The sequence below is a fragment of the Pleuronectes platessa genome, chromosome 7 (assembly GCF_947347685.1).
Source record: "Pleuronectes platessa chromosome 7, fPlePla1.1, whole genome shotgun sequence".
NCBI classification, from domain to species: domain Eukaryota; kingdom Metazoa; phylum Chordata; class Actinopteri; order Pleuronectiformes; family Pleuronectidae; genus Pleuronectes; species Pleuronectes platessa.
This window is the reverse complement of record NC_070632.1, coordinates 7134632-7160322: the sequence shown is the minus strand read 5'-3', so window position 1 is coordinate 7160322 and position 25691 is coordinate 7134632. Positions and strand designations below refer to the sequence as shown.

Below are 25691 nucleotides of genomic sequence, written 5' to 3'. Positions count from 1 at the left end.
TGTCTTTGTCCAAAAATGTCTTTATTGGTCGTCCACTAACCAGAAGGTCGGCGGTCAGATCCCAGTTTGCCCCATCCCACGTCCCTAGTTGCTCATGTGAACTATGTGTGTGTGAATGAGTGAATTGCAAAATTGTACCATAAAGAGCTTTGAGTGGTCATCAAGACATGATGACTTATTCATAAGTAAGACATTTCAAATTATTATTGTTTGGGAGGCAAAGGAATCAAACATATTTAAAAAAAGAAATGTAATACTCACTGTATAATTAGTGGTAAAATGGGTCACCACCAGGGTTTTGAAGTAAAAATTTCATTACTTATAATTTATTTTATTTCTTAGAAGATCCTGTTTCCCCCCCAGGATCTTTCTCTACATTTCTATTCTGCAGTTAAAAGTAGGCTATCAGTATTTTATGATTTCTCCAGCAGCAGTAGGCTCGACGTGATTTCAAAATTTCAAAGTTTTGTCTGTCGCATTTCCCAAGATAATTTAGTGCTCGGCTCTCGTGGCCCACAGTCACACGATGTACTAAGCCGCAGTCCCCTTGTAGAGGCAGAGGAGGGCGCCAAAGAGCCTTCCCTCGCTGTCACTGTGGCTGAGGAAGACTTTGGTGCCAAAAGGAGCAGAAATGGATGATTTCCATGTCCATGGCTGCTCCAGTGGAGATGATACATGTGGTGAGACAAAGACTCAAACCAGGTTCGGATTTTCACATGAACAGCTTTCATTAAACATCATTCACTCATTGACAGAGAAACAACCAAAAACGAACAAATCTGTTTAGTTCGCTCTTGTTTGGCATCATAAGCTGCTAAATATATATTCATTTTGGCCAGGGGGCTGTTTCTGTTAGTGGGGGGTAGTGAAGAAAAGCCCATCATTATTCCTCAAATCATCTTCCTGCTCGAAAACAACTGTACAAAGCAGCAGCAGCAATGATGATGAACCACGCAGCCTTTTGCCTCAATGCAGGATAAAGGAGTTTGTTGGAGGGCACCATTTGATACATGAACACGACGTCCATTCAGAGCTGCTCTCAGCGAGCAGCCACTCGACGTGGAGCCTGGAAACGAGGCAGGGTTCAGTCGGTTGTTCGAGACGGGGAAGGGTGTCATCTATTTCAATTCTGAAACTGAGTCATCATCTCTGACAAGTCTCGCTGATTTGCAAAAGAAGATTTCAGGCTCAGAAGGTCTGACCGGGATCAGATAATGAAGATTCAACAGCCGGAACCAGTGGTCTGACGCATAATGAGGGGGGGGGAGGGGGTCTTTGGGTTTCGGCCTCGATGTGAGATGCAGCAGAACCAACCACGGCCGAGGAGATGATTAGCTGCTTTGGCTCATGGAAACCTTCCGTAGCCTTCAGTGTTTTTCATATCCCCCCCCCCCCTCTCATAATCCTTTCAGCCTCATAAATAGCACATTATTGAGTTAACACTATCAGTTAGTAGCCTTGAACTGGCCGAGTAATGGAAACCTGCCTAATGGCTAGGCCTTGCCGGAATAATTAACTGAGAGAGAAAGTGCACAATCCAAAGGAAAACGCTCTAACTGACTAAACCGCGTTTCAAAGAGAACATCATCATCATCATGGCTTCCCTCTGAAGAAGAGGAGCTCACCTCTTCATTAGGCAGAGAGCGAGCAGGACACAGTGCCACGCTCATTTTCATTTTCTCCTTTTACTTTTCAATGAACATCTCCCCGGTCCTTTGATGCTGCAAGAAACCTTTTATAGTGCAAACAGGGAGCCATGATTGTTTCGGGGGCTATTTCGGCGAGATAAGGTTCAAATCAATGATGGTGTCTTAGTGTGCTAATCAATGAGGCAACCCCCGGGCTCCTCCAATCACAACGCTGATATGAGAAAGAAGCGCTGCTCAGACAAGACGCGGCCCTGAAGTTGTTGCACGTATTTGTTTCTATCAAAAACAAAAGGGCCTGATGTTTTAATCATGAAATTATTTTTGGGGCTTTTTTTCTCCTGCTGCTTCAAGGTGGCTGCTTGTTGTTCTCATTTCATTATTACACTCATCCAGCCTGCAGGGGGTGTGGCTCCGTGATGAGACGGTTGATTTGGTTGCTCTTTTTTCCCCCAGCCTTTTCAAAACTAGATGGAGGCTCAGTTGCATTATTGTTGTTGTTGTTATTGTTATTAAAACAGCGGAAAAGGTAAATACTGAAGCAGGTTGCAGACTTTGCACTGTAATTAACAGCTCTATTAATTAACAGTTATGGTTTACAGCACGGTTTTAAAATACTACAGCACCAGGAGCCTTAAGGGAATCACAGATCCGATCTAATTAGCCGAATCTAACACATGTGGGACATATCTCGATATTTCCAGCTCCTCTAAATGCTGTTAGGCCCCGGGTTGTGAAGAAGGGGGGCTGGGGGGGCTGGGGGTGTCCTGAGGGGCCCCACATGAGCTGCTGCTGCCTCTGCTGTCGGATGTCATGGTGTTTCCAGAATTGGCTCTTGTCAGGCGAACTTGCACGGTGTAGGGCTTTCCATAAACGTTCACAGATGAATGGCAGCCGCGAGAGCTGCGCTGCTCAGTCACTCGCTCTAATTGTCCTGTCATTCTCGAATAAACCTGCCTGCTTCTGCCAATTATTCCGTTGACTTGTGCTGAATGGTCTATTTCTGAGACATTTTTTAAACACTGCACTCGCTGACATTAGCTGCCGATTAGCTGATGTCGGTGCCAAGTCCTCTTAAGTCTGTCCTCCATCATCCCCAGTTCCTGTGTTTCCAGGAAGAACAAGAGACGACTCACACAACAGGCTACATTACAGGATCGCCGCCATCCCCCCCACTCGCCAAATCCCATCATGCCTCGTCTCTGAGGAGAACAGAAGCAAAGGTAGCATCTTTTAAAATGCTGCAAGGCTACAACCTTTGCCTTCATTAGCCACGTCTCCCTCCGTCTGAGTGAAGGGAATGGACCCAGTCAATTATTCATTGAGTAAAGCACGAAGCTTTCTAATGTTTGTTGCCTGCCTTCTTCAGTGGGATTCCTTCTTTTCCCCCCAAAATGCCCTGCAGCTCCTTGTTATCTGTTGGAAGAGGGATGCACAGACCGTTTCATGATTTTGTATTTCTTTTAATTCAATACAGCTTTGTTGTTGTGGTTGTTTTGTATGATTTCATCTCAGTAGATAGCAGCTTCATGCAACCCCTCGAGTAAACCACCATGGCCTGGGCCCAGGGATTGTATTGGCCCTCGCCACAGCTATCTCCCACGCTGGCAGTCACGGTGAATTTCCCCATGTAAGACAACATGATAAGCAGAAGGGGTTTTGATTTGCATTCATGAAGCACTTAAGAAGTTCAAAGACAAGTCGGGGGAGCACAATAAAGCGTTCAGGGTCGTCTCAGACAGCTCCAACGACGTCTATTGTAGATTTCACCCGAAAATGACAATGTGGCACTGCTGCTACATGAGGCCATTTCTCATCAATACGCTCCCTGTCACACTTTGGGCTGTGGCTATTTTAAGTGCACGGATTTCTTTTCGGGAAAAAGCCTCTCCCTCCTCAGGTCCGAGATTGTAAAAAACCACCAGAGAGTGTTGGGATGGCTCATGTGTCCTGGTAACACAGCCCACAGCTTTGTGCCTCGTAAAAGAATACAGCGATCCACCAATATGAGCTCTGTGCTCCAGCTGCAGGCAGGGATTCAAAATTGTCTGGGGGCTCACTGCCAGTTACCAGAGTTATTGCCTGAAAAGGAGCAGTTTACTGCAGAGAGTGGATTCGGCTAAAATTGCAGTGATGGATTGTCGTTTCAAATTGATAAGGATCTTTCAGCGGAGGCTTTGATGAATTTTCAGACTGAATACAGATGTAGACTATACGCTATGTATGAGCAGAGGGGGGACATCACGTGGGACGGGCGTATCATCGTACCCCCAGTGCATATGAATATTGATCCACGCACACAACTAAAGTAAAGGTTGACATGGCGCGGGAGATGCAGTGAGCAGCCGTGCTCTCCAGACCATTATTTCCTTATCTTTTTGACTATTCACAGCCCTGCGGCCCATGTAATATTCAGCCGTCTGACTTGTCACATGCAGAGCAGTGAGGGGAATTGAAAGTGTGCAGTCTGTGGGAATTAGCAGCAGCCAACCTACAGATTGGGTCGAGAGTGCTCTGGGTAGCTTGGCACGGCAGCAGAGTGGGAAGGGAGAGGAGAAGCAATCAGGGTGACTGCTTTCATTTGAACTCTGCTCTGCATGTAACACAAGCTGCAGAGACATACGGAGCCACTCAGAGTGGCTTGTCTTAAATAATCATGTTTGCACAGTTTAACAGCCCATACTCTGACTGCATTTATATTGATGCATTTTACAGCCTCTCTTTTCTTCCGGCTGTAAATGAAACATGATTTGGTGATCACAGGGACTGTAAAATGATGAGTTCAGAGGTGACTTTTCAGCAGAAGGGGTTGTGGGATCAAATCCTTCCGACAGACAGGGAGAGAGAGTGGAGCGCACGAGTCTCTGTAAACAGCAACTGCAGAAGTGTTCTTGCGCAGGGCAACTCTGACATGCAGGGCTGGCAGAGTGCGTTGGATTCCAGACAGACAGAGTGTCTCTCGGATAAATGAGCACTCGACCTTCTCTGGACTGGAGCGTTTTGCTCTCTATCAACACTTCTTTACGCCTGAGAGCGGATTTGTAGCAGACGGTGTCATGCAGCTGGGATAAAGCTCTCTGCGTGTGCACAGCTCGGCCGCCGTGGGGAGGTTTGGAGGCGGGGACCCTCTCGACCGTCTCGGGGTGGGTTCACCCGGGGGTTCCATCCCCGCGCGCCGCCACGCCCCCGCGCTTGGCGCTGTCCGGTGCTGTGGTGCTGAACGCATCCAGCTGCCTGCAGCGCTGTGGACTGACTGCGCACAGGAGCCCGGAGACGGATCTCTCATGATGATCGAGGGGGAAGTTCGCGTGCGTCTCCTGGAAGAATCACACCGTGGATAACTATGAGGGGAAGATTTTTTAAGTGTTTCTCTTTTCCTTTTTGAAGGATTTTTTTTACTAACCGCCCTGAGTCGCTTGGAGGTCCATAACTTGCCACCGTCATGATTTGGGGGCTCTTGTTATGGTGCCTTTTCATGGCGGCTGCTGGATATCAAGCACGGGAGCGACTGCCTTTCTTTCACGGGCATGTTTTTGAGAACTCGCCGGTGGCTTCTAAAGTGAACGGACTGAGCATTCCGGTGAGGCGCGTTGACGCGCAAAAATGGTGCCCAGTCTCCGGAATGCACTTCAAACTGTACGGGAATGGCAGCGACGATTTCCGCGCCTTCGCCCACCACAGGCGGGGGAACCTTTTACTGAAAACTTCCCGGGTCTTGGACAGAGAGGCTCGGTCAGAGTACCGGCTGAGCGTAGGTGTCTGCTGTCAGACCTGCGCGTCGGACTCGGTCGTCTCCGAGGTAGCGTCGGTCAAAGTGGATGTTTTGGACACCAACGACCACGCACCGACTTTTCGCAGTGCAGACACCGTCCACATAACTTTAGACGACACCACTGCGCTCCGGAGTGTGGTGCACCGGCTGGAGGCGGTGGACGCAGATAGCGGCAAGAACGCAGAGTTGACTTATATCTCTGTGCCCCAAAACGGCAGTTTCTACGTTGTCCCGAAGACAGGTGAAGTTTTGCTGGTGGACTCCATCCTGGGGCTCCCCTCACAAGTCAGATTCACAGTTTTTGCCAGGGACCACGGCTGGCCCCCTCTGACCAGTGAAGGTGTGGTGGTGACCATCGCTCCACAGCGGTGGGAGAAGCGCAACGGTGAATTGGCGCGCCGGTCACAGAGGGCAGGGCGGTCGGCGAGGGCATTGCTTGACCCCGGCTCTCTGGTTCACCTCAACGTGTCCGAGGACGCCAGCATCGGCTCGGTCATCACGAGCCTGAGCCCCACCAGGTTTCAGTCCGCCGCCTACGAGCTGATTTACCCGGAGACGCAGAGCTCCCCGGTCAGCGTGGGGCGCGACAGTGGAGATATCACGATAAGCAGGAGGCTGGATAGGGAGGCAGAGTCCACCGTGGAGCTCACTGTTAAGATTCAGGATAAACGAGGTGTGTAGAATATTCCTCTCCCCTTAATCCGCACTTAACTTGGGTCATGCGCCCCCCCCCCCCCCCCTCTCCCTGGGAATTATTTGCATTGTGGTGATCGTGCCCTATTTAAATGGAGAAGGCTGCACATTATGCGCACACGGTAAAACTGTGCCGCCATCTGGACACCTCAGCATTCACCAGTGGATCTCCCCCCCCCCCCCCCCTACCCCTCCCCAAACATGGCCTGACATATCCATCACATCCATACAGAGCCCAGGCTCATTCCACAGGTGTGACCCATCATGTAACCATCCACACCCCTGATACATGTTCAACATGATGTTTAATGCTCCCTGATTCCTATCAAATTCCTCTGTGAGATGTTTCAATCCTGATCTCACACGACAGGTTCGTCTGGAGCAGGGGCCACATGAGTTTACAGTGAAGTGTCTACGTGAAGTGGTTGAATTATGTCCTTGATTGACATAGTTTGCCACTGTGAAGTTGTTTTCGCAGCTAATCCTTGCAGAGTGGCAATCCACTGTGACCCTCCTCTCTCATCTACTGGCATTACCCCTCTAATCCTCCTCTCATTCACTCTTTAGTCCCAGGGATTTGAAGTGTAGCACTGCCACATTCAGGCGTCCTCTCCGATTCTTGGAGGAAAACGTGATTCCCATCGGTTGTTGAAGTTGTGTGTTGCTCCTCCAAAACTTATATATTCCGAGCGTATCCCCCCCCCCCAAAAAAAAAACAACAACAAAAACAAGGAATCAAAAGGATTCGCCTAGTAATTGAACCGCACGGTGCGCAGGAAACAGGGTGCGCTGTTTTCATTTGACGTGCCGGCTGCGGCTACCTTGCAGAGCATGTTCGAGATTGTAATTGCATGCCTGATTGGGACACGCTCTGGCAAAGGGTGTCAGGAGGCGTTTCACAGGGAGAAAAAATAGTCAGAATTCTGACAGCCCCCCCTTCCCCACCTTCACAGCTACGAAAGCAGAAATAAAACAGCTACACCCTGACAGATATTCTGATACCTGCCTCCATTTTACCTTTCTCACCTGCAGAACTCCCCTCTCCTGATCAAAGCCATGCCATGTTCTCCATCCTGTGACTTTCCACACTGAATCCTGACAGGAGGCCTTTTCTTCTGCTTGTTACAGCCCCCCTCTTTTTTTTTATTTTCAGGGATTCAACCTAATCTTTTATGTAAATTCTGCTTCCCACTGTATATGGGTTTGAACGGGTTTTGCTATAAACGCAGGGTCTGTCTCACAGATAAAGGAGCGAGCTCACAGACACATGAGAGAAAGAGGCAGCAGGAGGAGGGAGGAGCTCTGTCCTTGCTGGTGTTTGTTTGTATGCGAGTGTGAGGCTGTTTGATCACATGAAAATTGACCCCCGGTACGATAACAACAGTTTTAATAAGGCCCTGTGCGTTGCAGCATCTCCACTTATTTTTACCAGGGCGAACCCTCAGCAGCACAGAGCTGTCCGCGGTGTCGCTGACAGTCACCTGCTGAATGTCAAACAGAAAGCATCGTCAGGCAGCAGTCTGCAGCGAGAGTTCAAAGAATACACAAGTCAGCAGCGTTCAGCGCTCTGACCTTAAAGATGTTTACCACATCATTCGCATACATGGGCAGATTCAGATGAGAGGTTAGTAGTTTTATCTCTGAAGAGGAGGGCACGGCAGACAGTTTGACAAATACAGTTGGAAAACTATAAGTTCTCTTAACCGGAGCGAATCTTGTTGGGAGAGTTTGGTTCGATTCTTCATCGTAACTCCGCTGCAGAGGTGGAACAGTAGCTCAAATGGTTTGGAGGTTAGCAATTCAGATCCTTTTTCTTACATGTTGGTCCTGCTCTGCTCTAAATGCCTCCTGGAAGAACATCCATCAGACTTTAGATATTCAGAGCTACCCTCCCTACGTCCCGTGGCCTGGGGTTCTCGAAGTGGGGTCCAGGGTCCCCCAAGGGTCCTTGAAGGGTTGTAGCGGGGTCCCTGGGCAAAATGGGGAATAATTTATCTTTTTAACATTTTCATCCATATGTCACACACTGAGAAGACTGTTGTGGTCCTGAATCTCAAACACATCCTGGAATAAAACCTTGAAGAATATAAATCTTGTCAAATGGGCGCCTGTGTTCCAGTTGGTGTTGTAAAAAGGATCTTTAAAGTGCAAAAGTTTGAGAGTCACTGTTCTATGTAACATCCGACGAGAACTATACTTAAAAGACCGGATTGACGTAGATCATGATGGCGGTGTTGACATATTCCCCCAGAATGCACCAGGATACATTTACCAGTGTATTGTCGAGGTGGTTTGACTTCATGCAGCTTCAAGACAAGGTTTTACAATAGAGATACAGTTGGTGCATAACTTGAATTCTACTCCTCCTCCCAGTTGCGTTGTTTTACTTTTCTGATGTTCATAGAAATGGTTGGTACCAGAAATTGACGCCCACCCAGAAAACACGCAACTAGTTTTGTTGTGATGAATAATTGTCTATTCTAAAACTATTCTGACTGCCAAAAAAAAAAACACAATACAGGAAACAGGAAGGTTACCACTCGAGCACAATGCAGCGCTTCAGGATCACAAAGCAAGGGTTCGAAAACCAGCGCCTGAGTTAAATTATGGCTCCGTAGAGACTAAGGTATAAAAAGCACAGTGACCTTTGTGATAGTGCAGGTAGTTTCATTACAGAGCTTCTCAATCTCACCCTGCTCTTCTGCAACTCTTGCATCCCTGCCACTATGACCATTAGCTTTATTACCATGCAGTCCTCTCTTCTTCTTGCCCCGTAAATGTGTTAGTGGTTGGTTTTGTGCTTAACAGCCTAATGTTCGCTCCCCTGGATAATTACAAGAACCCACACGCTCATTACAGTCTACGTGGGGGAAAAAACATACAAACGGTTATTAACTGGTGAGCGCAGATTTAGCAAATGTGCTGCGAATGTGTTCATTAACTGGTTGATGTGGGCATGAAATACTAATCGCACTAGTGCGAGGCTTTCTTATGTTAATAAGTGTGCTGTGGGGAGAGCGTTATGATGAGAGCTAATACGTGTGCTGCTCAGGCGGAGATTAGAAAGTGTAGCTTGACACTTAGATGTCTTAGATAGGTGATTCCAGCACGATGAAGAGTACATCCTCTTTGACGTACTTATCTGAAAGAAAACGTGCTTACCCAATACCCCCCCCCCCCCCCCCGTGGCTCTTAGACATGACATGTTTGACCACTGAGCCGTTTCTTGGCGGTTGTATTAATCAAAAATTGAAGCTGAAAGGTTTCGTTTGGAATAAATGTTTAACAATACACCAATGTTATAATTATGCCATCATTTACAATGTGTTATACAATGAGGACAGTGCTAGTGCCACACTGTTTTTGCACATATTTTACACCATGCATAATAAGATGCAGGTCTACATCCGACAGAATGTGTCTGTGTCTCGTAATCCTGAATATGATAACAATAATTTACAGTAGCTCCTATAGCAGCTCCTGCTGATGTTCCTATTGACTAGCTGTGCACACGGGTCGTGATCGATCTGGAACCAGTGTGCACTACTTTCCTACAGTTTCTGGCTTCAACAATAAGTTGCCTCATTGTAAATATTGTTATTTTGTCGATGTGCTCTCGGCGTCCATCTCTGAGGTTGAAGTGTTTCCAGTTGTTCTTTCTACAAGTCGAGGGATCAGGGCAGATTATGTGGCACCTTGTTAAAGGGATAGTTCACCCGGAAATAATAAATTCACAGCTGCTTTTTAGGCTTAACACACGGAAGTAAATTAAATTTGAATGTTGCGGCTTACGGACACTTGGACGACACCACGTGAGCACTACGGAGGTATTTTATGCTTTGTTGTGTTGCTATTCTAAATTTGAAGAAGTGGTCACCATTTTCTTCAATTGTATTGGATTTGGCTGAAACACGGTTTACCCCTGAAACTCTGAAAGTGTTTTTTGGACCCAAACACTTCACCGACCACCTCCATTGGCATAGTGGTGTGTAGATAATGAGGGAATTCTCATTTTTGGGTGAACTATCCCTTTAAGCCCTATGAGGCAAATTGTGATTTGTGGATATGAGCTTTATACAAATACATTAGATTGATGGATTGACTCAAAATGGTTCCACATCGGTGTACAAAGGCTGCGGTTCGATCCCTGAGTTTGGTGGGAGTGTCAGAGGTGATACCTGATAAGCTTAGGTGGATATCCAGTGTGACACAACAGAGTGTCCAGTGTATCACTATTTCTATTTTAAAGATATAATATGCAATACTTAATGTTTAACCTGACTGGACTTATGCTATAAATTGCTTTGACCTGTGTATTTACAAAATGTGTCCACTAACGTTCAAACCTAGAGTCGGCCTCTCTCTTATTCAAGGTAGCAGGATGTTTTATTTTTGGTCTCCCAGTTAATCCTCTTAACCCGTGACTTTGTCCTTCTCTGAAATAACTTCCGGGGCAAACGACGAATGACGGAGGTAAAACACACGGCTACTCAGAAAGCCAGTCAGCTGATTCCCCCCCCCCCCCCTCCACTGTTAGAGGATCACCATTAGTCATGGTCGTTTGCACTGTATCGTGAATTCACCTCATCCGTGAAAGAAATTTGCATCAGGTCGATTTTCCTCAACAACGATGACGAAGATAACAAAATTCCCATGATCCCACGCTGCATCACAACATCACCCAACCAGGTGTTTGTTCATGTTTTGAATCAGGGAACCCTAAGCAGCCGGATTTACATTTTTTAATAAATTATTTTTTCGTTGGCTGAATTTTCTTTTCGGCAGGAATCGATCCGTTTATTTAATCACACCCGTTCTCACACTTGACTGCTAAATGCAAACACATCACATTGTTGATCCAGATCTTTACCGTAGCTCATTATTTCTGAGGTCGTGATCTCAAACAACCATCTCACTGCTGGGACTCGTTTCAACTCACTTTTTTATTTACACCCTTAAAGTTAGGGAATCTCCGTCTTGGTTTGCAAAAGCAAAACAAACATCTCACTTAAATTCTCCTCTTTTAATTTGACTTCACTCAAACCCTTTTTTTTATATTATATTGTGTATCTCATCCTCAGACTGCAGAATGGAGTATTTTCTTTAGATGGGTGTACTTATTCGGAATCTTCTGAGGGGGGGGGGATCTAATTACTGATTGTACATAGAGAGGTTTTCTGAGATCTTATATGCCTTGACACAGACGTATCAGACTCAGTCGTATCACCTTGTTTGTCTAAGGAGTCTGCTCTTGCTCAGGGCGCCGTAAAAAAAGTATTCCTCCTCGTCTCTCCGCCTCGATCCCCTTGCTGGCGCTGGGGAAATATTTACCGTCTAAACTATATTCAGTACACCCAAAAATCCCCAGAGAAAACCACGAAGCGATATCTTTCTGACATCGCCTCCGTGTATCAAACCAGCAGCGTAAGAAAAAGGAAAAGAAAGAAACGGTAAAGACGCATTGGAAGTAGGCCATGACTCATGACTCAAACAGTTATGTGGTGTTGTTTTGAGGAGAGGGAGTGAGGGACCTCTGCAGCTCTTCCTGCAAAGGCTTTTATTTTTTTTTTGGGTTTCCTGGCTGGCCCACAGAGGATGTCAGTTTAGATTTGTATTGGTGGGGAATTTTTCTCGCGTTTTTTTTTTTTTTGCTTGTCTCCTACCTGACGAATCCTTTTTTCTGCACCTGAGTATGAATCTGTTAATGGCACTTGACGGGTTCGGAGGAGTATCGAGCGAGTGGGGGATAGCGGAGTGGTTCCTCAGAGGCGTCTGTGGGCAGGGTGGGATTCTGCTTGTGGTTATCACCTCTTCACAACCTGAGTCGTCAGGCAACCTTCTCCTGCTCTCTGTTGTCCTTCCTCTTCTGTCTCATAGTCAGCATCTGGCCTCACGCTGCCTTTAATCCAATTCCCCTTTTTTTCAACTTGCCCCCCCCTCACTCCCCCGTCGCCCCACGATATTTGCAGACTCCCCTTGCGATGTGAAATGAATCAAGAAGAGACCCGATCCCTTTTTTTTGTTGGTAATTTGTGACTGTGGGGAATGTTTGTTTAAGTAGAAAACAATTTCACAAAAGCCGTCTGAATTTATTCAGTGTAGTAAAAAACAAAAAATGCCCATGGTTATTAGGATGTTCCCCCCCCCCCTCTGTGATTGTGAGCACGTGTGCGTGGATTTATGAGCATGCACACGAGGGGGCTGTGTAAATTTGTTTGCGTATCACTCACTGGGCATGTGTTAACTGTTGTGATTGTCCTGCCAGTATCCAGACCTCCCCCCCGGGAGCACAGAGTCTCAGATTTGCTTCTGTGGTTGCTCCGACGGAATGCGTCCGTGCAACATCCCCGCAGTCCTTTCCCTCTCGACAGTCCTAGCATGTTCCCTGACGCCGTGTAGGAGGGGAAAGGGGGGGGGGGGGGGGGTGTATGTGCCATGGCTCTTTAAAGACGGGATTAAGCACAGCGAGAACAAGAGCAGGGAAATGAAGGGAAGTGGCTCTCCTGCACATGGAGGAGAGATATTTTAAATGGATAGGAGACGCTACTATGAGGGGCAGAGAAAGGTCAGAACGAGTTGTAACGCTGGGGGCATGTGTGTGTGTGTGTGTGTGTGTGTGTGTGTGTGTATAAAAGCATGCCAGTTTGGGAGATTGTTTGTTTTTTTAAAGGGCAGGGAGTTGTACTCTGCTGATGAGTGGTCAGCGGGATGAAATATAATTGTCAGATGGTTAGAGGGCAGGAGTGAGGAGCTATCGGGGTGGCAGCAGGGGAATGAGGTGTGCATGTACCTCGCCTGTAGTGCAGGGTGGATGGCCACAGGGCACAGGGGAGCTGTGAGGAAATCTACCAGTGTACAGCTGTGAAAAGGGCAGAGTGCGCTAATATTTGTCGGAAGACGGTTGCGGGGCAAACAGAGGGAAGATGAGAGGAGAAGTATGACCTGCCCTTTGGAAGGAGGGAACAAACAAAAGAGAGAAAGACGTGTGTGTGTGTGTAGTTTAGCACATGGGGAGAAAACAGACTTTTCTCTCCCGGCACTTACTCTGACACCTTCCTCAGGGTGTCCTCATCCCTAGAAACACCTTCTGCACGGGAGGACGGAGAATCTGTAGGTGACGTGACCTGCACCTTCCGGTTTGGGGTTTCTTTAGTTTGACCAATCACGCTTGAGCATGGAGTCTGGTGGCCTGCATGTAAACTGTCCGTGTGGAGAGAGACTGAGGTGAAACACTTTGAATGAAATCAGCTTTTTAAATTATCTTCATGCTTATGATGAAAGCTTTTCAAATCTGGCCTTTTTCTGAGGCTCTAGCTGGAAAATCACTTGCCTTAGAATGATGAGAGCATTTCTCTGCAACTCGTGTTTTTTTATGAATTATCTTGGAATCTATATAAAGATAAACATTTTCTGTAAGTAAAGATGTTACTAGGTCAGAGTAAATGAAGATGGAACACAACCTAAATGACAGATTTCTTGCCGCAAATCTAAGAATGAACATCCCCTAATGAAATCCTGCTCCAAACCTCTTGAGATCCACAGCACAACATCTGAACATTATCTGTGCCACACTCTATTCTGTTAAAGTGAAGCAGAACAAAGTCAGAGACGTATTCTTGAAATGGACGTCTTGGCACGATCTGGACCAACTCTTTTATTTTCATTTATATGTCTTATAATAATAGACATCAGTCAAAATGCCATCTGGATAAAAAAACACTCTCTTTTATGTTGTTGTGGCAAAATGTTTGATTTGTGTGGACGCGTTTGGCTGTGAACAGTGAACAGAAGACAGAGTCCTGGTCCGGATGTCTTCTGTCTACTCTGGAAACCCCAATATACAGGCCATTGCCCCAGAAGCTCCTTGTCAGACATTTGTCCCTTCAGTGTATCCTGAGTCTTCATAAAGGAGCAGTTCTCTCTTTGTCCCGACTTTAAACTGTAAAGAAACAGGGGCCTTTTTTTAATGTGAGGTCAAATGAGGCCGGATATTAACCAACAGGTCTGTGGAAGTAGAATGACACCGGATGAGACAGGCAGGATTTATCCGAGCCTTGTGAAGTTATTACAAAAATGTGCTTGTTACCTCTGCCAGGAAGGAGATATTCACCTCTTTGCATTTGTGATGAATGATGAAATTATGAACAAGTTTGTCCTATTGGGCGATTCTCTCATTTCTTGCAGAAATCATAAAAAAACAAAAGTACATTGAACGACTCTCTTTGATGCAGATAAAGCTACATTAAGAACCTTGTGCTCTCCACCACCTACTGCTGAAAGCTGAACTAACCGGCTCTAACACACACATGAGGCTCCACTGAAATAACACTGAAGAAAAATACACCTCCCCTAGTGGTCAAAATAATACAACACGTAACAGGGCCTGCAGTCATTTAATAAAACACCCACCGCTTGCTCGAGATAAGACGAAGCCGCCTCTGGGTTGATTGTGCGAAAAATGCAACAAGTGAAAAGTGGAGCCACGTGTCTCCGGCTGACATTTTGACAACTTGTCCCCCCCCCCCCCCCCCCCGGCCTCCTCCCTCCGCGGCCTCGCCGGTTCCACCACTGTATCACACCACTCCTGACTGACAAGACTCATAATTACTACAGCTGCTAGCAGTCCGACTGTAAACACGTCCTCATTGGGCGCTTGCTGACGCGCAGGATGCTGCTGTCTCCGGGGACCTGCTGCAGCACTGTGAGGGACTTAATGACTATAACCAACAGCCAGAAACAGCACATTTAAAAAAAAATTAAATCATAACGACAATAACAGAAATGTATTGCCATTATCCGATCAGATTGTTGCATCCCCACTGCCACTGCAGCAAGATAGAGATATTTATGTGTCTGTGCTCCTGTTCGGAGACGGATAAATTGGCTGAAGTTGCCGGCAAACACAGTTATTATTAAGGCCAAAGCTGTGGAATGATTAGGAATGCATGTCTCTCCGGCGTCCTCGTTCCACTAGGAATGTTTTTCTCATTACAGCAGGAAAACCTCACCGGCTCATCCCACATTCTGTGAATTATGCAAGTTTGTTGTCGGTGTGCCGCGAGATCACGAGCGCCGCTCACGCCGCGGTGCTGTGAGGACAGCCGTGGCGGCAGGGAGCTTTTATCCGGCCAAGGGTCTGCATTATTGATGCCCATTACCACAGACATTGTCAACTCCAGACAGTGCGCGGAGGCAGCCGCTGTCAGGTAAATGTCTTGCTGACCTCCAGCGGCACAGATTCCCGAGATGCCTCCGCTGAGCTTAGCGTCTACCTGTGTGATAAATGAGCACGACTCGCACATTGTACGAGGAGCTTATCACCGGCCGAGGAGGTTTTGCTTTATTAAATCTAATCCATGATGTGCTGACAACAGTTTTAGTGGGAGACAACGGTTTGAGTTTGAGGTTTCTGGAGTTTTCGGGCATAATTGGATTTCTCCCGCTTTCGTGCTGGCAGCGATTGGCTAAATCTGGAACGATCTGTAGTGGACACATGAACCATTTATATCCCACCTCATTCCGTCTCAAACTTTTCTCCCTCGGCTCCACCTTTGCATGCTGGATAGCCTCTCTGTGGCATTTCCCCGGAGAGAGTGGAATCGATTTTGTGCTATTGATTAACCAGGAGCTGTTTTGCTCCCAGTCACAAAACATGACTTTAAACAACAATTTATGTGTCGTTGAATAGACTGGGACAGACTGTTGCTGATATTTTACAAACTCGCAGACAGGTAGGTGTGTGATTGAGTCGGGGGGGCAGATAGAACTGTCCCGAAGCCCTCTAATGAACCAGGCTCTCAGACGAGCCGTCCTATAGGCTGCGGCGAGCGTTGGAAAATTGGAGCGAGTGCGAGGATGCGTCGTGGGAATTCAGTGCGTGTGCTTATTTATCTATTTGGCCTCGAATTTCTCAACCTATTCTACCCAAAGGTCCAATTAACTGAGCATAACAATGGCTGCGGCTGCACTCTCTGTGGCCAAAGGATGCACTGATAAACACACAGGACACAGACAACTTTGAAAGCTTTGCCGGGTGAACTGTGAACAAGGAGATTTTTAATGCAAGGGGAAAAAGATCACATGGCTGGCCAAGTTGCCTTGTGAGATGTTTTGACATGCCGCGAACTTTGCCTTGGAGTAAAAGCGCACAAATTGCAGAAATTGCAGTAATTGTGCGACGGCAATTTGTGAAAGTACTGCCTTTGTTGGATAGATGAAAATGACTAGCGAGAAAGAAGAGACGGAAGAATGAAGAAAAAGGCTTCTTGCTAAATTCTTGTCTTACTGGTGATCAAAAAAATATAAAAAAAAGACCATGCAGAGGGCGAGGGATTCGAGGCTCGGATTTGAGGATGTGTTTGAAGATGATGTCCATCTCATGGTTCAGTTATTTAATCAGTTGCAGGAAGCAGAGAAATAGAGAACAACTCCATCACAGCCTGTGCAGGGCTGATTACACAAGCAGGTGTCTTTGATGCACAGAAATTGTGCTGCTCTCTCCAGGCTGATGAGCATCCAGGAGAGAGAACGGGTTACATGGGCTTTTAGATGGAACTTGTCACACACGTGCACGGGCATGTGCATGTGGAGGGTGTGTGCTTGGTGCGCTCCAGCCTCCAGTGTGTGTGTCTGTTCTCAGTGGAACTAGTGAAGTATTTGTTACTTTCTATTTTTCTCTCTGCCTCGACAGCGCGGGGCTTAATTCTGCGGACTAATCAGACCATATGGTCCCCACAGTCTTATGATGTGCTGAGAAGGATGGGAGGATAGAGATGCTGCTGTGCTGCTTTTAGTGGCGGCCTTGCTGCGGAATCCCATCGACACACTCCACTGCTACACATCAGAGATTAGGACCTGGAACTGAGTGCACAGAGTTTGCCGCCTCCGTCTCCCTCACAAAGTGTTTTACTCAAAATGTAAGAAGAGAGCAGAATGGAGAGCACAGCTCTGTTTCTTCTCCAGCGTTCACCGCCTCTCTGCTCCTTCAGACCCTGTCCGCAGCGTCGCATGTCATTTTTTACAAAGTTGCCGACTCGTAATTACTGCTGCCCTTTGCGGCCCGACACCACAGCTGCTGTTTAATCATTTCAATTATTGATCGTGTGAATGAATGTGCGTTAACGCGGTTTTTGATGGATATCTCTCACTGAGAAATGGCTGTGTCTGTCAAACCCGGAATTGATGATCTGTGCAGAAACGTCGAGTTAATCTCATGAATAATTGCAACTCGAAGAGACAAATGAGTCGCGCGGCTCTCGTCTGATTTGGATTGAGTGCGAGATCACTATATATTTACACTAAACCCGACTTACACAGCTTTACTTTGCAGAAAAAATATTAACATGAGATGATGCTCATCCAATATGAACACGATCACAGATTTAGGGCGTTAAGTTGATTAATATTAGTCTTCCCCACGTATGTTGGGCATAATCAGAGATCTCCGTTGCTTTAGCGTGGCTCTGGCAGCAGATGCTGTGAGGAGTCGTGAGGAGGTGGGGCCGACTCACACTTGGTGTGTGCCGCGCACAGCGGGTGATAAACATTGATCTTGTTTAATCTTGCTGGCCTGCTGCTAATGACGGGAGATGATGGGCCACACAGGACAGACTGTCCACTGGATTAGATATCTAAATGAGGACTTTATCCTCATCCTCTCTTCCTCTTCACCCATTACCAGTAAGCCAGTCGCATGCAGAGTTAAAGTTTAATGCATGTGACTAGCCCGGTGTGTAGCATGTTTTGTGTGCATTTGTGTGTGTGTGTGCGTGTGTTTGTTTGTGCAATCACGACAAAGGCTGAACCGTGTCCGTGTGAGTTTTGTCAGTGTGCATTCATGCGAGCCAGCAGCGGTTTGCTTTGAAGGAACATTGTTACAGCTCGAGTCCGAGCTCCCACCGCTGCTCCCGTCTAATCTGCCAGACTTCCAAAGGAATATATATTCAGCTCATTATTGCACCTTTGCACAATAACAGACAGTGATAGGATGCTCCCCAGAATGCATCGGCGCCCGGTGTGCAGAACAAACACAGACCCGGGTTCTGGTTTCAGTGATAGATTATTGCTGTCTCACCCATACACTGTGGCTTGTTTTCCCATTAAACCCGCGCGGCTCCCTCTGTTGCTTCTGTCTGGCCCTGGTCTTGCAGTGAGGAGGTGTTTGTGTGTGAAGACTCCTCTGACCGTGCAGGGGGCTGTGTGTGTTTGTGTGTGTGTGTGTGTGTGTGTGTGTGTGTGTGTGTGTGTGTGTGTGTGTTTGTTTGCCTGTACACGCGTTTGTATGGAAAGATATCGAAAGGGCTCCGAGGACAACCCCCATCAATCACCGGCTCAGAAGGAAATGGAGAGAGGGATGGCGAATGGAAAGAGAGATGGAGGTCACCACAGGAAGCAGCATCTGGAGAAAAGGAGAGGGGGAGAAGGGGATGGATGGATGGAGCGGTCCGTGCCGGCTCTGATTGAGCTGGGTAGTGTAGTTTCTATCCTTTAGAGATAAGGCCGGGGAGCACCGCTCAGCAGCTTCCTCCCACTGTAGCACGAACCGAGCGTGATAATAAGAAAGCGTGAATGGGCCAAATTGAATTAATGCCGCAGCACACCATAAAAGCCCTAACTATAATGCATTTTAAAATCCTATAATGAGCAGAGAGCTAAAATAATTTCACACTCCAGTGAAGAAGATGGACCTCTAACAGATTTTGGGGCCTGGCAGACAGCGCCGGGGCTTTTGTCACATAACGTTGACTCACGCTGCTCTGTCAAAGTGATACTTACTCTTACTTCCCAGGGTTCGGTAGCGAGAGGAGAACTTAGCGAACAAGCCATTCAGATTCCCGCAACACATACAGGTCTTAATCAGAAGGGGGGGGGGGACGGCCGCTTGCTGCTGATGTCTCGCTTGGGTCAGTTTTACCGACTCAGAGTAGAGCAGAGTTGCAAAGAGGGCACATCTGCCATGGAAGTGCTCCCTCATTACTCTCCATTAACAGCCCAGTCACTGATGGGGACAGCGGCAGGAGTTGGACCCTATTCTGCTTGGGACCACACGTTCATCGGCGTGCACACACACATACACACATACACACGTACACACACACAGCAAAAGCACAGATGTGTTGCTTCTGTGTGTACACACTCACAAAGGCACAAAGTATTTGTCAGTGTTTCTCCCCTTGACATGTTCTCAGCGCTCCCATCCTCATCATTAGAGTCATGCCATCGTGAAGCTGAATTACCTCTCCATCATCAAACGAGGGGGGGGGGGGGGTATAGCTCTCCAACACACCACAACAAAACACTAGCGGGTGGTGCACCTCTCTGGCTGAAACCAACATCACCTACATCTTCAGGATGTATATACTGTTTATATATATGGAGCTGCATTGGGTTTCCTGGAACTTCTCCCTCTTTTCACTTAACCCCTACAGGCGAGTGAGCTGAGGTGAGCAGGTGAGCTGAGGTGTACACGGGAGCATCTCACAAATCTAAGTCTTACTGGACACACACAAACACAGCTACTGTTACACATCAGCACACAAACTACACACACTTAAAATCAAAAGCACAGCACAGTGCATACTTTAAATCCATACCTGCACAATCCATACAGTTACACCCACATAGAAGCCCGCTAACACACACGGATACACAAACAAGACATAACGCACAAAAGCTTCAATACTCAAACATTGCCAAGCAAATACATGCACACACACACACACACACGGTGTGCATGCGTCAGAAAGACGTACACACCTCGTTCTTTTTGCTCTGAGCAGAGAATGAAAGCCCAGAGTGAGGTGGAGAAGCAGGGCAGGCAGAGGCCAAACATAGTTTACTATAGACGTCTCCTCCTCAGATCCTCTTACCACTGAAATATTCCATCTGTCAGGATCATTTAGATTAACTCTGTTTCCACCTTTTTCCAAAGACCAGTCTGTGCCATGAACTGTGCGACAGCGCGTGCACGTGTGCCGTCACACATCCCTGTCATTCAGAGAGTGGTGGTGCTGGTGGGTGTGAGGACGGGTGAGTGTGCCCATAGACTCCACTAACATCTGCTTGAGAGCATATTATTTCTACACAAAGTGTCTGTTTGGATAGCAGCAGCACATTGTTTCAGCGCAATGTTTGAGAACAAAAAAGCACACTTCAACTGCCAGATCTAATTATGTGTGATATCACCGATAGTTGAGAAGATGCAATACTTGACTACTGATGTAGGGGCTTATGCAAATGTAGCCAGATACCTGTCTGTACAGTTATTTCTCTCTCCGGTTCCATTTGTGAAGATGCAAGGAATCCCACACACTATCACTCATCTGGACTCACTGTAATTTACTTTTTCAAATGTTTCACCTAGAAAATCCTCTACCTGCCCATCAAAATCTCCGAAGGAGGAATCTATAGGTATTCATAGAGCTGAGAAGAGAGCTGCTGTGGCCAGATGTTCATTTAACTCACTTGTTTTCCATCCAATCAATTCCCAGGCCTCACGCTCTTGTTCTAACACGACAGATTGTTTGTTTACAGCCTCACTTAGGATCGCCTTTTCCTCCCAATCATCTGTAATCTTACAGACGACCTGCAGATAATTCACTTTCAATCAGGGCCTCAAAAACGTTTAGACCATCTTCCTTAAGAAATGCAATCAGCAACGTGTTCTTTACAGACAAAACTGAAATCCTCATTACGTTGCATTCACCAGTCCGGTTGCTGCCCTCATCATCCTGGAGTGATGATACTGATGTGGTGGGAGCACTGGGTCCTGTAGTCTTCTACCCTGTGTTTAGCATTAGCTATAATGGTGACTGGACTAATTGACTGTTTAATGTGTGGGCTGTTCTCCTCTGAGGTGTGAGTCTTGATGGAAAAGGGATGTTCGTCCATTTTGAAACAGTCAATCAACATCTGGGGAAAGGAGTTCTTGCTGCCCGTGCAGAGGAAACTAACAATAATGTGTAGTCTAGGATAGCTTGGCTTACATTGTCTTTCACAGCTAATGCGCTGTTATGCTAAGCTACATATTAATAATATAATTTAGATTTATTTGGAAATGTGTTCATACGCAACTCTTTGCTATAAGAACACGCGTGTAAATATGTTTCCAGGGGAACTACACAGTGATGAACTTGACTGCAGCTCAATGCTTTGTGAAGTTATTGAAGTTCGATAGAAACGTTTCACAAGGTTTTTTACATCCACTCACAATATCACACTTTCTCCATTCATAGCTACCGTTAACTTTTTGAAGAGATAAGTTGGTGGTCATGAAAAACCGAAGTCAACAAGTGCCCTTCATTATTTACAGTATTGAGCCCCAGCTCTTCCCTTTATGACCGTTTCTTCCCTCTCAGTTTGTTGTGATTTCTTTTTACACTTGATGAAAGTGTTACCTCATAGCCACAGTGCGGAGGTGTAATACCGTTCCTGCTTTCACTCCTTTGCCAAAGGGACACACTCGTATTGTTTGTGCTGATGAGTCGAGTGGGATAATTTCATTCAGCATTAATTTGGAAGAGCCGGATGCCGGAAATAACTCTCTTGCACCTCACGGCTCGGTAACATGGTGCGAAGAAACAAAAGTACATTTACGTAAGTACTTAGCCCAACTACCAGGTACTTGCATTTTACTTAGAATTTAGTTACATTTTACATTAGTATTTGCTTTCGGCTCCTTCCACTACAAGTACAAGAGATACAGCCTTAATTTGCCCATCTTGTTGTTATCCCAGTGCCTACAATTGAGAGTAGTTAAATGTAATTAGATGGTCTTTGAAGTGGTTTTCATTAGCGTATAAAACAGCAATGAACAGGGATTTCTATAAGGTGCTGTTTGTATTACTTGTGTAAACTGGATTTTATCAGTGGTCGGGTTTGGAAAGACCTTTTTGAGCTTCCTTCGCTGGTTGGAAAAAGGCTTTGTTCTTCCATCTATATTCATCCTCATAATTTGAATAGAGTTAGAAAAATAAACCTCAATATTTGCTCCGTTGGTCTGAGGACTGATGACATTTCTCAAATGGCCCTGGCTTGTGAACAGAATACATACAATCCTAGCAGCAGGGTGCAATAACTGAATATATGCAGTTATTATATATATATATATATTTATATGTATATCATTTTTTATTAGTTTGATCAGATAGAAGATTCTGTCAGTCAGTCCTTTGCTTTTAAATGTTTGAATAAAGCTGTGGCCAAGGCAAATGTAGGATGATTCAACCAAAGTAAAAGAAAAAGAAAAAGAAAGACAAAAGTCAAGGAAGTGAAGGGAGCTAGAATCAATTCAAGTCAGTGGAGATGAGAGTAACTGTGATGTGTGTAAAGTGTGGGTTTGATCAACGGGCCTTTGTTTGGGAGCTAACATGAAGGTTTGAAGTGTGATTCCCATGGAAGCAGGTCAGCGCTCCAGTGTTTGTGAGAAACTGTTACTGCAGTCGTCGGCTTCCAGTTTTTTTTTTTTACAAGCCTCGTATCGATAATTTAGAGCCAAAGTCAAGAATCAATAAAAACGGTGTTGTCTATGAAGGAGATGAGGAGGCAGAGGAAGGATGCTTTATGGTGTTCGAGGTACTTGTAAATCATCGGCCTGTAAATCATCAGGTTGTTAATGTTTAAGACTATTTCCTGATATTTTGACATCGAGAAAATGTTTTAATCCGAGAACGAACGAGACCGACTTCCTGTATTACCTCCATCGAGGTCGTTCTGTCCGTTTGTTGATTTGCACTTAATGGAAGGATGTGTTATGGGCCAGGGAAGAACCCAGTGCATCACATAGGTTTGGACAAATCAAGTTAGTTTCGACATTTCCCTTGATTTCTTATAATTCATGGAAAAACCAGGCATGTTTAGGTGACTGGTATTTTAGGTTTGTGCAATTCGGTGCAGATCCAAATACAAATTAAGATCTTGTGAATTTAGAAGTGGTTTCATTAGGGGACTGATGCGCCTCAGCGGAGGCTGGCGCTCTCCTGAGTGCCACTCTAGTTATCTTTTATTTTTGATGGTGAGAAACATCAGTTCAGTCTTTTATTTTGCCAACTTGCAACCTTGAGTGTAACATTTAAACACTTTCATTAGAAACATCCACAGAGCTTGTTGACTTTGAGAGATAAAAAGAACAACCGACGTCCACCGCTCCAAAACAAACAGCCTCGGAAATCACAACACATCAAACCTGAGTGAAGCAGCTTCACGATAAACATCTCTCGCAGTTCTCCGACATGTTGTGGTTGCTGTTGTTTCAGGATTCCTTCAGTGCTCATCATTACGGAGGCTTCTTTGTTCATATGATCAATTCTCTGATTTCCCCCAACTTTACACTTAACATTTTTAAAAAATGACTTCAAAGGTTGAAGGCCAAAATGCAGAAAAACCCAAACGATCCCAGAGAAAAGTGAAGGACAGTTTCTTTTCAACTTCATTATTGGTTTTTCAGTATCTTTGTGGCATCACCACAAAAGCCCCTTGAGCACAGTTTTCATTTGTCCCAGGCTGAGTCCAGGTACTCAAATAGACCTTTACATTCTAAATGTGTATGTCCACAACACACAACGGTTAAATCGATTGAAAACCTTTCACCGACCCTCGCTGTCGTCTCAACTCGACACAAGAGATGTGATGATCAATTCATCCTCATTTCTCTAAACAGCAGTAAACTGCTCAGAGGTCTGCAATTATATGGATCGGTTCAGAGCATGGTTCACTTATGTGTCCCACTAGTGTTCCAGTTCAATCGGTGATCATGGGAACTGGTGATCTTTGTTTACATTTAAGCGTTTCAGAACAAACTGCTAAAGTTTATGGGCACAGATTGATAAAAACCATTACAATTCTGAACTCTGACATATGGTCCTCCAAGTCAAACCTTGTCCGTTTAGATAAAATAAACCATCAGCAACTAGAAGAAATAATGTAATGCCACGGTATTTGTAATCCGTCCTACACGGTGATATATAAGCGGTGATTAACAGATATGGATTACAGGATTTAAACATTATTTTGCCACTAATGTTTCTGGTGTTGAGCACTTCAATGATCCTGTTGACGTGATAATAATTTTATAAGAGCATCGTCATGTCACAGATCGAATCCCGTCCAAAACAAATGGGAAAGAGGTTGTCGCCACATTATCAAATGCATTTCTTTCGAAATAACAGAAACCAGGCAGTATTTGAACGAGGACAATCCATTTAACATGAAATACACAAGCCCTGAATAAACACTAATGGATTAGCCACGGTTCGACTGGGGCCTTTCATTGTTTCTGTCAAAAGCAAGCAGGGCAATAACAGACTCAACAGGTGGTTGTCCAACGCAGCTCTATCTGACACAAGAGTGAAAAACAAACATGCATGGCTGTTCTATAATTAAGACATTAATCAAGTGCCCCAAACCTGCTTCACACGTGTGTCATGTTGACCAAACACCCGACACGGCTCAAATAAATCATCTGATGATTGCGGAGCCTCGTGTTCTTTCTCTGAAAACAAATAGCATTCGCACTGCAGCACAACTACTGAAAGCAAATTAGAAAACAAGCAGCTTCCGTGATGAGCTTTCTCAGATGATGATCCACGGCTCAGCAGAGAGAACATCCACCACGTACTCCTTTAAAAATCAGGTTCTTAGCAAGAAATGAGTCGGGGTTACATCATGGAAGCTTAAACATCCACCACTGTAGTAATCTGAAAGCATGTTCACTGACACAGAGGTCTGACTGTGTTCGTGTAGGGGAGTGATGCTTCTACATGACCAGTGGAATATATCTGTGCATTGTTAACAACACTATGTGCAAAAGCAATTTCCTTGGAAGTGCGCATGGCAAAGGTTTTCATTATTTTTTGCAGGCTTGGTTAAGTAGACAGCATCTGTCCGTGGGAAGTTGTGACTCTCACCAGTTAACGTGGACAATCGATCAATAGCAGGTGTTAAATGGCCGACAGGGACGATTCATGGGTCATTTGAGGCGTCAGTCGAGCAGATTGTGCAACAAGGAAGATGCTTGACTGAGGTATGTGTCCCTGAAGGAATATTTCAGATCCCAGTATGGCCAGTATGTGATGGACTGTTGTCTGTAAAGCTGCTTCTTTCACATATGCACTGAAGTCCGGACATTTTCCTGAAACTTCCCAGAGGGGCTGCACATCAACCATAACTTTCTGCGTGGGTTAGATAAATCCCAGCGCACACACTTCCCTCCGACAAGTTCATAATCGCTTTTGTGGAATCCTGCAAACCGAGAGATCAACAAACAAAAGCAACCGACAAAAATGACCTTCTCCACGGAGGTGAAGTGCACCGGCACCGGCGCTCTACCAAACATGGTTTTCAGTAACTACCACACAACCTGAACCTCTCCGCACACTTAATGGCCGACTCAGAAAGGAACGGCTTTACCACGGTTGACATGCACGTCTTTGTGGCTGAGGCTACATGCTGACATCTTCACTCACACACAGCGAGGGCCTCACTTCCCACAGCGGAGCAGCCGAGGTTGGAGTGAGTCACATTTCCACAGGTGCAGTTTCTATTGTTGCACGAGCGACTGGAGGCAGCCAGGCTGTCACCGGAAA

The 25691-nt window shown here is 45.9% G+C and overlaps 1 protein-coding gene across 1 annotated transcript in view; it reads left to right on the top strand.

Moving 5' to 3' along the window:
• Positions 1-5088: 5088 nt before the first annotated feature.
• Positions 5089-25691, top strand: part of LOC128444727 (neural-cadherin-like) — a 94153-nt gene continuing 73550 nt past the window's right edge. Inside the window, 1 exon segment of the mRNA XM_053427346.1 lies at positions 5089-6091. Coding sequence (XP_053283321.1) covers positions 5089-6091 — 1003 coding nt within the window.